The following is a 14793-nucleotide window of genomic DNA, read 5'->3' as shown; positions in this document are numbered from 1 at the left end:
GTCACTTAGGGTTGTTGAAAAAGGTTTACATTTGCTGGAGATATGATTAGAGCTCTGTGAAATTTCAAACCTGCTGGAATCAAGTAGCCATGTTTATTTTTCAGAAGGTGGCTTGCAATACTGTTATTCAGAATACATCGAGTATTCAGGGTTCACACTATTTAAGCTCCTAAACACTGTAACTAGGATAACACACTTATTCCTGCATTTGCTTTTCCTTGGCTGGAGAAGCTACTGTATGCTTTACAATGTTTGTGCCTGGCTCACCAAATACAATACTGACATAATTACTCACACATGTTAATATGTTATGCTGCTATGCAGTTACCAGGAATGAATGACAAGTATTTTCCCACAAATCAAAGTGTGCCAGTACTATAAGATTTATTTGTTCTCAAACATTATTGATGGCCTTCTGCAGCTGTCTTAACAATGGAACTGCGCCACAACCTAACAGTTAACTTAGAATGACAAGGTGTATACAGTTACAATTGTCCCAACATTATGTAGTATGCAGGTTATAATTGATTTAAATCATAGACTATAAGACAGAAAAACATACAATGGTGAAGAAAGGGATGGAAACTAAATCATCTAAGCTATCCTTTTGACATTTGCATTTCGTTTCAGGTTGCTAGCTGCTTCCGATATTCTTGGTTGACTGTATACTTTTTTCGTACGGATTGATTATATAATATAGTCTACTTAACTTTAACTTAATTATATGGCATGCACTCAACACCAAACGTTAAGTCCAACCAACCAAACACATGAGAATATAGTGTTTAACATAGATCAGTCTGACAGTTGTGCCCATAGCTCCCTTGCTGTGACGCCACACAGTAGTTGTTAGATACAGACATAAACAACAACCGGTCGACACCAAACCACTTACAGATGCATTCACTATATATAATATTAAATGTACGGTAATAAATAACTTGTTTTCAATGTCAAGTCTGAGTTACTTGTCAGTTGTAACTGGCTACTCTCAGTATGTTGTTTGGAATTCCTGTCAAGGTTCCTTATAAAAGTTTATTGTTACAAAAGCATCATTGTTATATTTGTCTCTGATGATTCACCAGAGGACACTTTATCAAGTAGGGACAACATTCATGATTCCAGGGCCTTGCATCTGTATTGTTTTTTGTTCAGACAAGCTACTTAGTTTATCACATATTCGCGATCCATATATCTTTTCAGATTATGGAAAATCGGTAGGTCAGTTTGTTAAACTATTTTTTAGTGTGTGTGTGTGTGTGGGGGGGGGGGGGGTGATGGTGTTATATTTTCTGATAACTACAACTGTTCTCTCATTCAAGGGTTAGGTATATACCAGTACAACAGTCTCAACCAAACAATCTTAATGTTGCAAAAGGCTTATTTTTGTTCCAACCAGACGAACCCCTTTCCATTAATTGCTCAACGGAAATAACCAGTATTTACAGTAGCAAAGGGAATGGGAAAGAGAGTTGTGTATGCTCCTGGAAACTTTTTGTTAAAAGTAAAAGAAAGTCCCAACTGCTAACTTTTCTTGAACTACCAGTGTACTATCCTTCATTTGAATGCCCACGTGGAAGGAGAAAGTCCTTCGGTCGCAAGGAAACTTCACCTCAGCTGCAATGATTTTGACCTCCAATCTCTTGTCTGCCTAAGGAAATCCAAGGAGTTTTTATTTTAGGATGCACTCTTCCTTTCCAAAGCCATTATATAATGTTCTGCCAGTGGGAGGTGCACCGCACGACCACAGTTCTCAGTTTCTCACACACCACAGAACAGATACAGAGGGGCTCCTCTCTTCCTCTTCCTCTTCCTCTAACCACTTACACTGCACTGTAGCTAGTTTGACACCACTTAGTGAACCAAGCATGAGCCAGATAACAACTAGCAGCGGTGAAGTGTCCATGGATTCACCGGCGAGCTCATGCGTGTCGTCGGATGCAGAGGTGGAGATGCCGATGGTGGTGGCTGGATGCCCCCAGTGCCTCATGTATATGATGCTCTCAGATTCAGAAGAAGAGAAGCAACCCAAGTGCCCCAGGTGCAAGAGCCCTGTGCTGCTGCACTTCCACAAGTACTGTGACACGAAGAACAAGACCTAGTCGCCAAAACATCTGGCGTGTAGATAAATATATGCAGCTATGGCTGTGTGCATTCACAGATGCAGAGGCTCGAAGGATTAACCTTCCTTCTCGAAAAGTACATATATGCAGCTAGACTTTGGTGTTTGCTATCTGCAGTGTTGCGTTGAGTAACTCATGTATGATATAGCTAGTAATTGGCGGACATGACAAACTTCTGTTGCTTACCCTACTCCCTTCCTTGTGACTCTGAGATCATGTATACGGTAATACATACCATGCCTTCATCTTCAGCGAGGCATATTCCTCTTTGGCTTTTCTTGAATAGCATCGTTCTTGCGTTGTTGTCTGTTAGTTTACTTCATCTTTAAGTAGAGATATACGTGGTCATATAAGACCAAGCTCTCCTTGTACTACCTGACTTGATGTTTTTACATGTTTAGTCTTCAACGATATACTAATGGCTGTAGATAAGTCTTGAGCAATTTCTCAGCAAGCTTCCTGCCAGCAACAGATAGAGACACCACTTAAAACCCTGTCTTGTAGAAATAATTGCATTTACTTTCCAGTAAAGTGACTAATCAACCTCCAGTTGCTCTGTCTCATAAAATGGGAGGTCATACAGCCACCGAACTTTTGCCACCCTCTTAATTAGATGCATGAAATAGAAGAACCAGCAGCTCAGACAGTCCAATCCTTTCCTGATCTGTCCTCACTTGTCGCAGGAATCTGTTACATTATACACTTTTCCCCTTGTTTTTTTATTGAGGAAAGCAGTAGGCGACTTGCCCACTGTAAAAAAACATCATTAAGCATATGTTCAAATTTACTCTCCGTGCACACCCCTATTCCCCGTCAAGCCAAATTCATATCCATAATCCTCCATCACCATCTTTACTTCTCTTGCTCTGCAGAATTGCAAGCCACTGGACTGTTGGAAGAGGCTAGGGTTTTACCAGGTCTCGGGCGTAGGTTGTAGGGGTGGAAGTGCGGCCGGCACGGCTGGGGACGCAGGCGCCGGCGGTTGGGCGCCGTCGCTGCGAGAGAGAAAGAGGCGGCTAGGGTAGGGCGGCTAGGGTTAGGGTTCCGGCTCCTCTGGGAGCCGGGCAATAGAATTGTCTTATTGCTTAATTTCGAAATAACTGTTTACATCTGTTTATATAATCTCAATAACTTGGACTCTAAGATAACTAAGATAACTTGGACTCTAATATAACTTGGAGTCTAAGATAGCTAAGATAACTTGGGCTAAGCCCGTAACTAACCCTGCCCATTGGGCCTCCTCCGTTGGTACGTCGTACCGGTCATAACATCTCTCCCCGCCTTCTCAAACAGCTCGTCCTCGAGCTGAACATCTGGAAACTGCTAGCGGAAATCGTCGAGCTTCTCCCAAGTCGCTTCCTCCTCTGGCAGGCCGGCCCACTGTACCAAGACATGCCAGACGCCGCGGCGCTGCTGCGCCTGCAGCACCTTCGCCACCTGCGCGGGAGCTGGAAGGAGGCGGCCATCCGAAGTAGGAGGAAGGGCCGACGTCGCTGCAGGAGGGTCCCCGCGGTAGGCCTTCAGTAAGCCGACATGGAAGACGTTGTGGAGGCGAGAACCAGCTGGCAGCTCCAAGCGGTATGCGAGTGTGCCGACACGCTCCAGCACACGAAAGGGACCGGCGTAGCGAGGTCCCAATTTGCGCTTGGATTGCGGGTCCAAAGACTGCGTGGTCCTGTGGAGGAGGCGCAACCACACCCAATCGCCCACCGCGAACTTCGCCTCGCGATGATGAGCATCGTAGTACTTCCGGGCCAGCTGCTGTGCTTGGAGAAGACGCTGGCGCGCCACAGCCAGAATGTCGTCGCGGGTGCGGAGTAAGTCGCTCGCCGTCTCGGACCGAGCCGTCCCAGGCTCGTAAGGGAGCATCGCCGGAGGTGGCCGCCCGTAGACCACCTCGAAAGGTGTGGTCCGCAGGGCGGAGTGATAGAAGATGTTGTAGCAGTACTCCGCCCATGCCAACCAGTCCACCCAAGCTCGTGGACGATCACCAGTAACACAGCGCAGGTACATGGCGATCACCTTGTTGACCACCTCAGATTGGCCGTCCGTCTGAGGGTGGAACGCCGTGCTCATGCGTAGCTTCATGCCCGCCAGTCGAAAGAGATCCCGCCAGACATGTCCCGTGAACACGGGATCACGATCGCTGACGATGGACGACGAAAAACCGTGGAGGCGGACGATGCCGTCGAAGAAGGCCCGCGCCACGGAGGCGGCTATATATGGATGACCCAGGGCGATGAAGTGCGCGTACTTGGAGAAGCGGTCAACCACCGTGAGGATGGCGGACTTGCCGCCCACCTTGGGAAGGCCCTCGATGAAGTCCACGGAAATATCCGCCCACACCTGGGAGGGTACGTCCAGCGGTTGCAGTAGACCCGCGGGTCGTAGTGTCTCCGTCTTGTTCCGCTGGCACGCCACGCACGACCGCACCCAGTCGCGGACCAGCGCGCCATCACCGGGTATGTAAAAATCAGCACGGAGACGATGGAGAGTCTTCTCCACGCCCTCGTGCCCTGCAGAGTGCGCCAAGGTCAGGACCTGGTGGCGCAGGTCGCCATGGTCGGGCACGAAGATGCGGCGGCCATGGAGGAGCAGCCCCTCGTCCAGGCGCCAGGGCGCTGCCAGCTCGCCGGCGTCAAGGCGCTGGCGCAGGCCCTGCGCGTCCGCGGCCGTTGAAGTTGCCCGGCGAATGTCGTTGATGAAGGCGAAAGATGGCCCGGAGCGGATGCACATGATAGTTCCAGCCGTGGCGACGTCGTCCGCGACATCCTCAGTGTCGCGGCGGGACAAGGCGTCGGCGACCGTGTTGAGACGGCCGGGGCGGTATTCGACGGTGAAGTCGAAGCCGAAGAGCTTGCTGATCCACTGGTGTTGCGGGACGGTGGAGAGGCGCTGGTCTAGCAAGAACTTGAGGCTGTAGTGGTCCGTGCGCACACGGAACGACAGGCCCCAAAGATAAGGCCGCCAGTGGCGCACCGCCTGAACTAGCCCAATAAGCTCGCGCTCGTAGGCCACGAGCCTGTGATGGCGAGCGGTGAAGGGGCGGCTGAAGAAGGCGAGCGGTCCCTCGCCCTGGTGGAGGACGGCGCCGAAGCCGATGCCAGAGGCGTCGCAGTCCACCACGAACAACATATCAAAGTCCGGCATCTGGAGGACGGGTCCCGTCGTGAGCGCCCGCTGGAGAGCCTCGAATGCCGTAGTCGCCTCCTCGTCCCAGGAGAAGGCGTCGCGTCGAAGGAGACGCGTCGCCTGCTGCAGGGCGTTGGTGCGCTGCTCGTACGCGCGTGCGTAGTACATGGCCATCTGTAGGTCCTGGGGGTCGCGCATCTCGACGTCGATGCGGATGTGGTCGGGAAGGCCGCCGACGAAGAGCTCGGCGCGTTGGCGAGCCGTGACGTCACGCGCATGGCAGCCCAACGTCTGGAAGCGGTTGGCGAAGTCCTGCACCGAGGTGGTGAAGGGGAGGCGGCCGAGCTCGGCTAGGCGGCTCCCACGTATGTGGGGGCCGAACCGAAGGAGACACAGGTCGCGAAAGCGCTCCCACGGAGGCATCCCGCCCTCGTCCTGCTTGAGGGCGTAGTACCACGTCTGTGCGGCGCCACGGAGGTGGTAGAAGGCGATCCATGTGCGGTCGGACGCCATGGTCCGTTGCCCCCTGAAAAACTGATCGCACCGATTGAGCCAGTTCAGGGGGTCGACGGTGCCGTCGTAGGTGGAGAACTCCAGCTTGGTGAAGCGGGGCGGCTGCTGCACGTGCGGTGAGGCCACGTAGGCGCCCTCGTGGCGACCCAGTGCGGTGGAAGGAGGGTGCTGCGGCACCACGGAGCTCCCGGCGTATGGGTCAGTATACCCACCGAACCCCCTGAAGGTGGTGGCGGGCTGCTGCAACACCGTCGGCTGGAGCGGCGCCGTCGTGTAGGTCAGCGTGTCGAGCCACATCAGCAGTGGGGACGGCGACGACGGCCACCTGACCTGGTTGATCGGCAGGCCCTGGGGCGCGACGGTGGCGCGAAGGGCGCCGCCGGCGGGGGCCGTGGTGGCGGGGTCGCGTACGGAGCCTGGAGGAAGGTCCGGAGGTTGGAGATCACCAGGGTGAGGTCGCGGATTGCCGAGGACATCTCCGCCGGGGAGAGGACGGGGGCAGCTTCGGCCGCCAGGGCCGTAGTACCGGAGGCGGCCGGCGACGGCGACTAGTGCGGCGGCTGCTGCTGCTGCGAGGTGACGGGGAAGGCGGTGGTGGCGGCGGCGGCGGTGGTGGGAAGGTCCGACAAACTCATCGAACCCAAGCTATCTGATACCAAATTGGTAGAGGCTAGGGTTCTACCAGGTCGGGCGTAGGTTGTAGGGGTGGAAGTGCGGCCGGCACGGCTAGGGACACAGGCGCCGGCGGTTGGGCGCCGTTGCTGCGAGAGAGAGAGAGGCGGCTAGGGTAGGGCGGCTAGGGTTAGGGTTCCGGCTCCTCTGGGAGTCGAGCAATAGAATTGTCTTATTGCTTAATTCCGAAATAACTGTTTACATCTGTTTATATAATCTCAATAACTTGGACTCTAAGATAACTAAGATAACTTGGACTCTAATATAACTTGAACTCTAAGATAGCTAAAATAACTTGGGCTAAGCCCGTAACTAACCCTGCCCATTGGGCCTCCTCCGTTGGTACGCCGTACCGGTCATAACAACTGTTTTCCTTCGATATCAATGTCGTACTCGGCGATGTTGATGACTTGATGTTACCATACACTACTTTAAAAAATCTATTAAAACAGCTAGGGTTATCTTGTAGGTTTCGATCTGGAGAGCTATCTTTCAAATTATGTCACATGTGTAGGCGTGTTGAACACTGTCGTCCTTGGTTTGGCTTCAATGATGTGAGCAGGGTACTTAGCAGTTAACAATGGGCTGTGCTCAACCAAATGGCCCTATTATTATGTAGCCTGACTTTAGGCCCAACGGCCATGTATATCTGCATCCAAACAAAGGCCCATTAAGAGTAGGATTGTTCATTCAGATCTCACATCATTTGCCTAGGTTTTTATTAGTGTTCAGGGTTTTAACTATTAAGTAGTACTCCTGCCGGAGTACTGTTAGTTGATTAAAGAGGAGGATAAGCCGGATCTGCTTAATGTCATACTGTATAGTCAAACCCTTTGGTTCGTACATATTGTACATAAGTTGTAATTCTCCTGTTTACTTATTAGTAACTTCACTGCCTGGAACTCCCCTACAGTCTCTCTTCAACAAAAAAATTACTTACTACTAGCGTTTAGGCATAACTATGCATGTCAAAGTGCCCCTGCTTTTATAGTGGCTCTGTCATGGTCCGGCTGATTGCTGCGCAAATTGTAGGCGTGAGAGACAGGAGGGCGAGGGCGGATCCCTCGCCGGCCTATGGCTGGAGAAGGGGGCGAGGAGAGGCGCCGTAGCGCAGGAGCAAGGAGGTGAGGGTTTAGATTATTCTCTGCTTAATTTTATTGATCCCAAGGGCTGGCTATATATAGCCTAATTACAAAACCAGATTACAGACTCCTACTCTGATTGGGAGTTGACAGGGTAACCTTCTACGGGACTAAACCTTTTCAACTAACCCAGACTCCTAATCTAACACAACTTCTATAATTAAACTAGGCCATAGTTTAGGCTGGTGCAGGCCCAGACCGCGTGGGGCCTGCCTTGCGCCTATAGGGCTGACCCCACATGACAGGCTCCTCCATTGTTTAGGTGTAACTACCCCAAAGCTTTATTTGTATAATTTATTAATAGCTCATACATCCTACTTTGAGATTTCGGGTCAACTTTAGCACTTGGTTTTAACTTTTCCAGAAAGAATGAAGTGACAAATCTATTTTCAGTCAAAAGATGCTGGCTACCACTTTATGTTTCTGAAAAGTTGTGCCTTGTGTTGGCAGAACCAGCAAGGCTCCATTGTTGCATCCATATGGAACTTACATGCTTGAAAATGAACTGAGGTTAATTCGATTATTCATACAACAGAGGCATTTTCCATAGGCAACACTAAGACGAAACAATCCTTTAGGGGATGGAGCATCCTCTTTTGGGCAAAAAACTTTTGCAAGTAGTTTAATCATGTAATGCTTGTTACAATGCTTTGCTGACCAAGTTATGTTTGATCAAAATTCAAAAAAGCGCTAGGCGTTAATTATGCGTTCGACCACCTACTTGCGCTTTTCTAGCTTAGACGCGGTTAGGTGAAATTTGGCGCAATTAGGCGTTAGTACTGTAGGATGAAAAGATAAGCTAGATGGGCTGGTCTAGCCCATTAAACCACAGGCCCATCTTCATATCCTCCTACTAAAGCTCTTGTATGTTGTGCAGTGGACAGGAAATTTAGGTTTCCTCCTCACGTCTTCCCCTCGTCCTCTCTCCCTTGCTACACTAGGCTGCTTCTCTCCCTCTTCCTCTGTCCCTTGCCAGAGAAGCTCGATCCCTCACCGGAGAAGCCTGATCCCTCGCCGGAATCAGTCAATTTGTTGTCGGAGTAGCTGAATCCCTTGTCGGCTAGGATGAATCCTCGCAGGGGAGGTAGAATCCTCATCGGGGAAATTGATTTCTCACCTGAGAAACATGATTCCTCGCCGGAGAGACTGATTTCTCGCAGGAGGACCTCACCGGCCGCTTTTTTGAGCGCCTTGGGCCAAAGCGAGGCGCTAGGCCAACGCCCAGCGCTTAAGCGCGCCTAATAGCGCTTTTTTAACGAGGTGTTTGATGCAAGAAGGCGAAGGTGAAATATCAGTCCAGACTGAAGAGATTATCAGAATCAGAGTAAGGGCTGAAGAAAACACTATGCTAATTATCCTGCCTTGTGCTAGGTTTGGTACTTCAGTCAGTTCCTTGGCTAATACCTTATATAAGATTGAGTAAAAAAAAACCTTATACAAAATTGTATTGTCTCAAGAACCAGCGGTAGCTTCCATGAAGGAGGGGACCTGCCCAGCAACTAACACATGCAGGTTGTCTGCACTCCACATGAGACAAACTAACACAGGATTTTTAAACCACTGGCTAAGGTTTGTTGATGCCTAATTGCCTAGTCTCTTTTGGGTCCTTGAGGCATGTGGCTCTAGGAAAACATGCATTATATTCAATTTCATCCACTAGTCTAATAAGATTTGTATCTGTAAGATATATGCTTGATGTGTAAATTAAAGTACAGAATATCTTCCTAAGCATGCATACTTCATTGGCATCGTTTATATAGAACCCTTATTTATTATTAGTAGTAGCTTATAATGTTGTATGCCCGTTTTATCACACACACAAAAAAAATATCAGAGCATCCCCAATAAAAAAATAGATTTGTTTAACCTGCAACATGTTTTAAATCACAGGAAATCATGAAAACAATGGATCCTGTTGGTTCCAATTGTCTCCTAACTGAAGGGTTCAAATTAAGAATATAATCTGGTCCCTCGTTTGTTTTATTTTATTTTGGCTTCAATCATCCATGTACTGCTGGAGGAAGCTTTTTTGTTCTGTGCCGTTCAGCTGCTCGGTATTTTTCCAATTCTGGCGTATTTATTTCGATTTGATGGTGGGTCGTTATATGCAAACACTGTTTGCTTCTATACACTTGGGGACACCCATACATGTGTGTATCGTACAGCTGTTCAATGGGGTCCTCTGGTTTGTCCTCCTTTGGAGACACAATCTAGGAGTTGCTGTTACGCATACTACACAAACACAGTAGTATTCGATCTGCAGCTTTAATCATTTTTGGAATTTAGATCCTTTCATTGATATACGGAGTATATACTACTCCCTCTATAAACAAATATAAGAGCGTTTAGATCACTAAACAAATATAAGAGCGTTTAGATCACTATAGTAGTGATCGAAACGCTCTTAGTACATATGAAGAAAGGATGAAAAAGATAGATGGTTAAAAATCAGAGGTAATACCCACGGAAAAGTTGAATGCAGGTAGTCATATTCCTCTGTTAAAAGTTGATGAGTACTGAAATCATTAGCTTAACCTGCCTGACTTATACAGTAATCATGTCCTCAATTTCGTGGAGTCTATTTAGAAGCTTTTATAGGCTTAGTTGAGACCTGAGAGATTAAGACAAGGGTGTTGCCTTGGCCAACCAAGTAATCTCTCTTTTGAAACACCAATAAACTCTTGGTACAGCCACTGAAGAAACTCTTGGTAGAAATTACAGTCTGGAAAATGGCTATTGTTAGTTGGCCATCGCCATACATGAGTGAAGAAGGGTAGGCCAGGACATGTGCCCAGTGGAGCCAGCCATGCTCTCTGCATTATTGCATGATTGCATGCATGGGCCATTTGCGTGCACTTGGCCCTCTTAAAAAGTCACAAAACCCCATTGCAGAAGCACAAACCCTGTGAGCTCCCTACGGCTTGCTTGTTGGCCTGGAAGGGTGATAACAACAACACGAACATGTCAGTGTCCATGGCGTCTAGCCCTCTTATATACATACAGATTATCAGCAGCTAATTACTAACAGGCAATTAATTTCCGCGGCTCAGCGACGCCTGCCTGCATGTTCCAGAACAGTGGATCTGTTAGGAGGCAGACCGCGGCCTGGTCCATGGAACTGTCCACTCTTGTGCAGCTCTGCATCAGCTAATTACACCAATCTGAGGGGGTACACACGTACTGCCTCCATGCAGTAGATTATTGGAGGCCAGCCCTTAGGGCGGGGTACGTAGTACGTACTAGTACCACTTACTTTAAAAGCTGCCGCAGATCAAAGGGTGTGGGATATGCTCTGCATGGTTAATTAAATAGACCGCAGTGACACTGATGTGCTGCGCACAGTGAAGGTGCAGGGCACATAGATCTGCTGGATCATCCTATCCCACAGTGGTAAATTGCACCCGCCTTTATCCCTGACTGACTGGTATGTATGCGTGGCTGCATGGACGCAGTCCACATATTAATGTTGACATGACTAGCTGGGGGGCCTCTGCTAAGTAGATCCAGATTAAGCAATAATACGCTTTAGAAGTAGCACGGATAATATAAGCAGATTATGAGAGTTGGTTAAATTGATTAGCAGCACCAAGCTGTGAGGAATTTGGAAGCATTTTCAGTTGACCAATCATTTCCTACTGATGAAGATGAAGATGCAGATCTGATCGATGGTTCGCTATGTGTCGCATTCGATACAACTCTTTTCTGTTGCCAAGTTCACCATGGTATTGTGTAGTTTATCCTATAATAATCCCGGTTTCTTCACAGTTTCTGTTTCTACATAAAGCATACTGCTTCAAGATTTTGCTACCTTGAATCCTTGATCATGGCACTATTACTGGTACAGTTCAGCAATCTATGAGTAGAGGTACCTATCCTGGATTCCTGGGTACCAAGGTGGGCCAAAAGCTTAAGGGAATCATACAATAATACTAGTAGTATTTGGTTGAGGCCGTAAGGACCAGGCAACGATCAGAACTATTTGGACCAACAATTTTTGATTGGGTCTTGTTAAAGAACATGTTGCTTCCCCAATCATCTTATGCTTAGTACACTAGAATCATTGAACCAAATGTGATTTCATTTCCTGAAAGATTGCTACTACTCTGGATGCACCACCAAATTGGATGACAGACTCAATAAATGGGTCACAGGTTTCCTGCCTTTTTCGTAGGAGCCTTGATATCATGCCAGAAGATGTGGAGGCGTTGAATGAGCAGCAGCAGAAGGAAAGAAGGAGAGAAAAGGGAAGACGCCATCCATCGAGGTGAGTGCAATAAATCCGGTCTCATGTTTAGCCAGACTTGCATAAATGCTCAAGAATTATGCAACTACGTACTACTACTTGCTTAAAACAAGGTTCAGAAGAGATGATGCAACGGCAACACAGAGAATATTTGCAACAACCGGTCAGCACCATCCATTTATTTCTGGGATAACAATTTTGTCTTGATCTTTATGTCTTCAGCATGGTTAAGCTCCATAAGGAGTCACTGTAATATTGGTATTACCTTCACTTGTCAGTTTCTTCTTTTACTGATCTTATTACAACAATGGGCACTGGAGGTGGAGGGGAGACCTGAGCAGCATTCGCGTCTCAGTTGAAGTACTCTGCTGCATAAATAGTAGGTTATTTTACAAGATGCGTGCACAGAAACTTTCTGTTCACTCTTGTGATCATGCCAGTACTCTACTCACTCTGCTCCATCATTGGGCCTGATTAGCTGTAAACTGGGCAAGTGTTTCTGCTATACTGTGCAATCCATTGTTCGGCAGTACTATATTTGGTGCTAAAGCTGCAGCCTGCATAGAAACTGTGGCAAACAAAACTGAAACCACTGAGGATTTTTGTCCCCTGTTTGGTGCAGTGTAATTTTTCAGTTCTATAGCATTCAAAAGCATAAAAAGAAAGGAGAGCCTGGCTGAAGCTGTTTTGTTCTTTTATAATCGTTCATCCCACACATTGTTAATCGGAGAAGGACTTTGCTGGGGTTCATTCACTAACATGCTTTTTAATGGTGATTGCGGCATGGCATGCAGGTAGAGAGTACCGGGGAGAATGAGAATCTGTAGCACGGCACTAGCAGGCTACCACCAACGAACAAGGCCAAGGTCTCATCTGTGAAAGATTAAGGTTACTTTGCAGGGAGATGAGGCCCATCCCGAGACACGACAGATGGACGGATGGATGGAGAGCTAGCCAGGCGCACTGCATGGATTACTGTGACCTAAAAAACTACGTATTTGAGGACGTTTCTCTCTTGTCTGCACCCAACCTAATTATCTATCCTGTGACCTTATTGCACCATTCGATTACAACAGGTATCTGCACACTTGCGGCATTAATTTATTATATCCTCCTATTCGTATGTTGTTGCGAAACTGATCAACTAATTTGCTTCTGCTCAGCCTGCAGATTAAACCACGCCACCGGCTCCCAGTAATCTAATGCTTGCCGCATGTGAAGATGGATCATTACACTTACATTTGTCTCTGGGCAAATTGGAAGGACGGCGCATATCCATTAGATTAAATTGCAACAAGGTAGTACCTACCCACCGATTAAACGGCCTCTTCAGCTCCTAGCTAGCTACTGATCATGCGTGTGTCTTGTAGCCTTGTAGAAGAGCAAGGCTCCACGTGGATGTCCAAGTAAACAAAATAGGTTTAGCAGCACACCACCGGATTGATTAGGCAAAATCATTACTATATATCTGCACAAATTGCACTCTGCCATCCATGGCATCTTCCTTCCTTTCTTCGCTCCTGAAAAATAGATCGTGAACAGCTAGTCTGTCTGCTCACTAGGCAACCTAGCTACTCTGATAATTCTTTTGATTACTCCCGTACTTATATGCTGCTAGCTTTGTTAATTATATGCCAATATGTATGCAACCCTCCTCTGAACAAAAGCCCATACACACCTCCTTCCTTCAGTCTCTCTAATTAAGTAGAGCTAGTAGTAGCCCAGAGCCCCAGACCCAGTGGGCGGCGGAGCACCATAGCCAGATAGGCAGATACCTTCCAGCCTCTGCGTCTTGTACATCCTGTTCGATTTCTTCTCCTTGAGATCAAACTAAAACCAGCCATGGTCAAGAAGCTTGGCCTCACGTCCCTCATCTTCAGCAGCAAGCAGGTAGACTGTGCTGCTAGTACCAGTGGCGCTGCACCTTCCTCCATGGCCTCGTCCTCCTCCATGTCTGCCACCTCGTGGCAATGGCCGTCCTGCAAGCAGCCAAGGACCCTCTCCTTCAGGCAGCATCAGCAGCAAGAGCAGCACCAGGCGGCGTACAAGACCATGAACTCTGCCTACTTGCCAGACTCGGGCGCCGACTCATGCTTCTCCAACTCATTCGCATCGGTCGACGACAGCCTCTCCACGGCGTCTGAGGCTGCCTCCGGGCTCGTTGAGGCCAACGAGCGAGAGACGGTCATCCGTGCCCTGCGCTCCGGCCGCCTCTTCTTCGAGCCCCACGCAACGCCGGCCACCTCCTCCTCCATTCTAGATGAGGCCAAGCTGAAGCTGAAGGTGAAGGACATCGAGACTATCATCTGCAGTGGCAGCAGGAAGGTTGGCAAGGCGGCGGCGTTCGAGGGAGCGACGGCGATGACCATGGACTCGTCGAATCCGTACCGTGACTTCCGGGCGTCCATGGAGGAGATGGTGATGAGCCATGGCGTCAAGGACTGGTGCTGGATGGAGAAGATGCTGGGGTGGTACCTCAGGGCCAACGGCAAGAGCACCCACGGCCTCATCGTCGGTGCCTTCGTCGACCTGCTCGTCGCGCTCAGCGACACCGCCTCGCCGTCCTCCCCGACCACCGCCAGCACCAACCGCTCCTCTTCCTTCAGCGGGACCGATGAGATCAAGGAGGAAGAAGGATGAACGGAGCTGGTATATATGATTATGTTTAGTTCTCGATCGTCCCTTGCTGCCATGATTCGCGTCAAGTGCTGTTAATTCCCAGCCGGATGCAGTGCAGCTTGATCAAGCGTGAGGTTAGCAGTATTGATTCCATTTGTCTTTTGCCAATCTACTGGCTAGCTATTGTGTGATTGCCTGTCAGTTAACTCCTCGTGCGTGCGTGCACGCACGCACGCCTACCTAACTGATTGTTTGCTAGCTAGGTGAGTACTATATTTGAATTTGTGTGCACAGCCCGGATATTACGTATGAGCAAATCAAATGAAATGTAAAAAAGACTATAAATATA

The 14793-nt window shown here is 48.6% G+C and overlaps 1 protein-coding gene across 1 annotated transcript; it reads left to right on the top strand.

Moving 5' to 3' along the window:
• The first annotated feature begins 10650 nt into the window (after positions 1-10650).
• LOC123412901 (transcription repressor OFP13-like) lies at positions 10651-14793 on the top strand. The gene is made up of 3 exons (XM_045105862.1): positions 10651-11846; positions 12620-12901; positions 12989-14793. The coding sequence occupies exon 3, from the start codon at positions 13668-13670 to the stop codon at positions 14463-14465; it is 798 nt and encodes a 265-aa protein (XP_044961797.1). The 5' UTR covers positions 10651-11846; positions 12620-12901; positions 12989-13667; the 3' UTR covers positions 14466-14793.

This window comes from Hordeum vulgare, chromosome 7H (assembly GCF_904849725.1).
Source record: "Hordeum vulgare subsp. vulgare chromosome 7H, MorexV3_pseudomolecules_assembly, whole genome shotgun sequence".
In the NCBI taxonomy this organism is placed as follows: Eukaryota; Viridiplantae; Streptophyta; class Magnoliopsida; order Poales; family Poaceae; genus Hordeum; species Hordeum vulgare.
Note: the sequence above shows the minus strand (reverse complement) of the source record. Positions and strands in the feature narration are given on the sequence as shown.

Bases quoted from the DNA above. Each gene is read 5' to 3' on its own strand.
- LOC123412901 (XM_045105862.1), top strand. From the start codon at position 13,668: ATGGTCAAGAAGCTTGGCCTCACGTCCCTCATCTTCAGCAGCAAGCAG.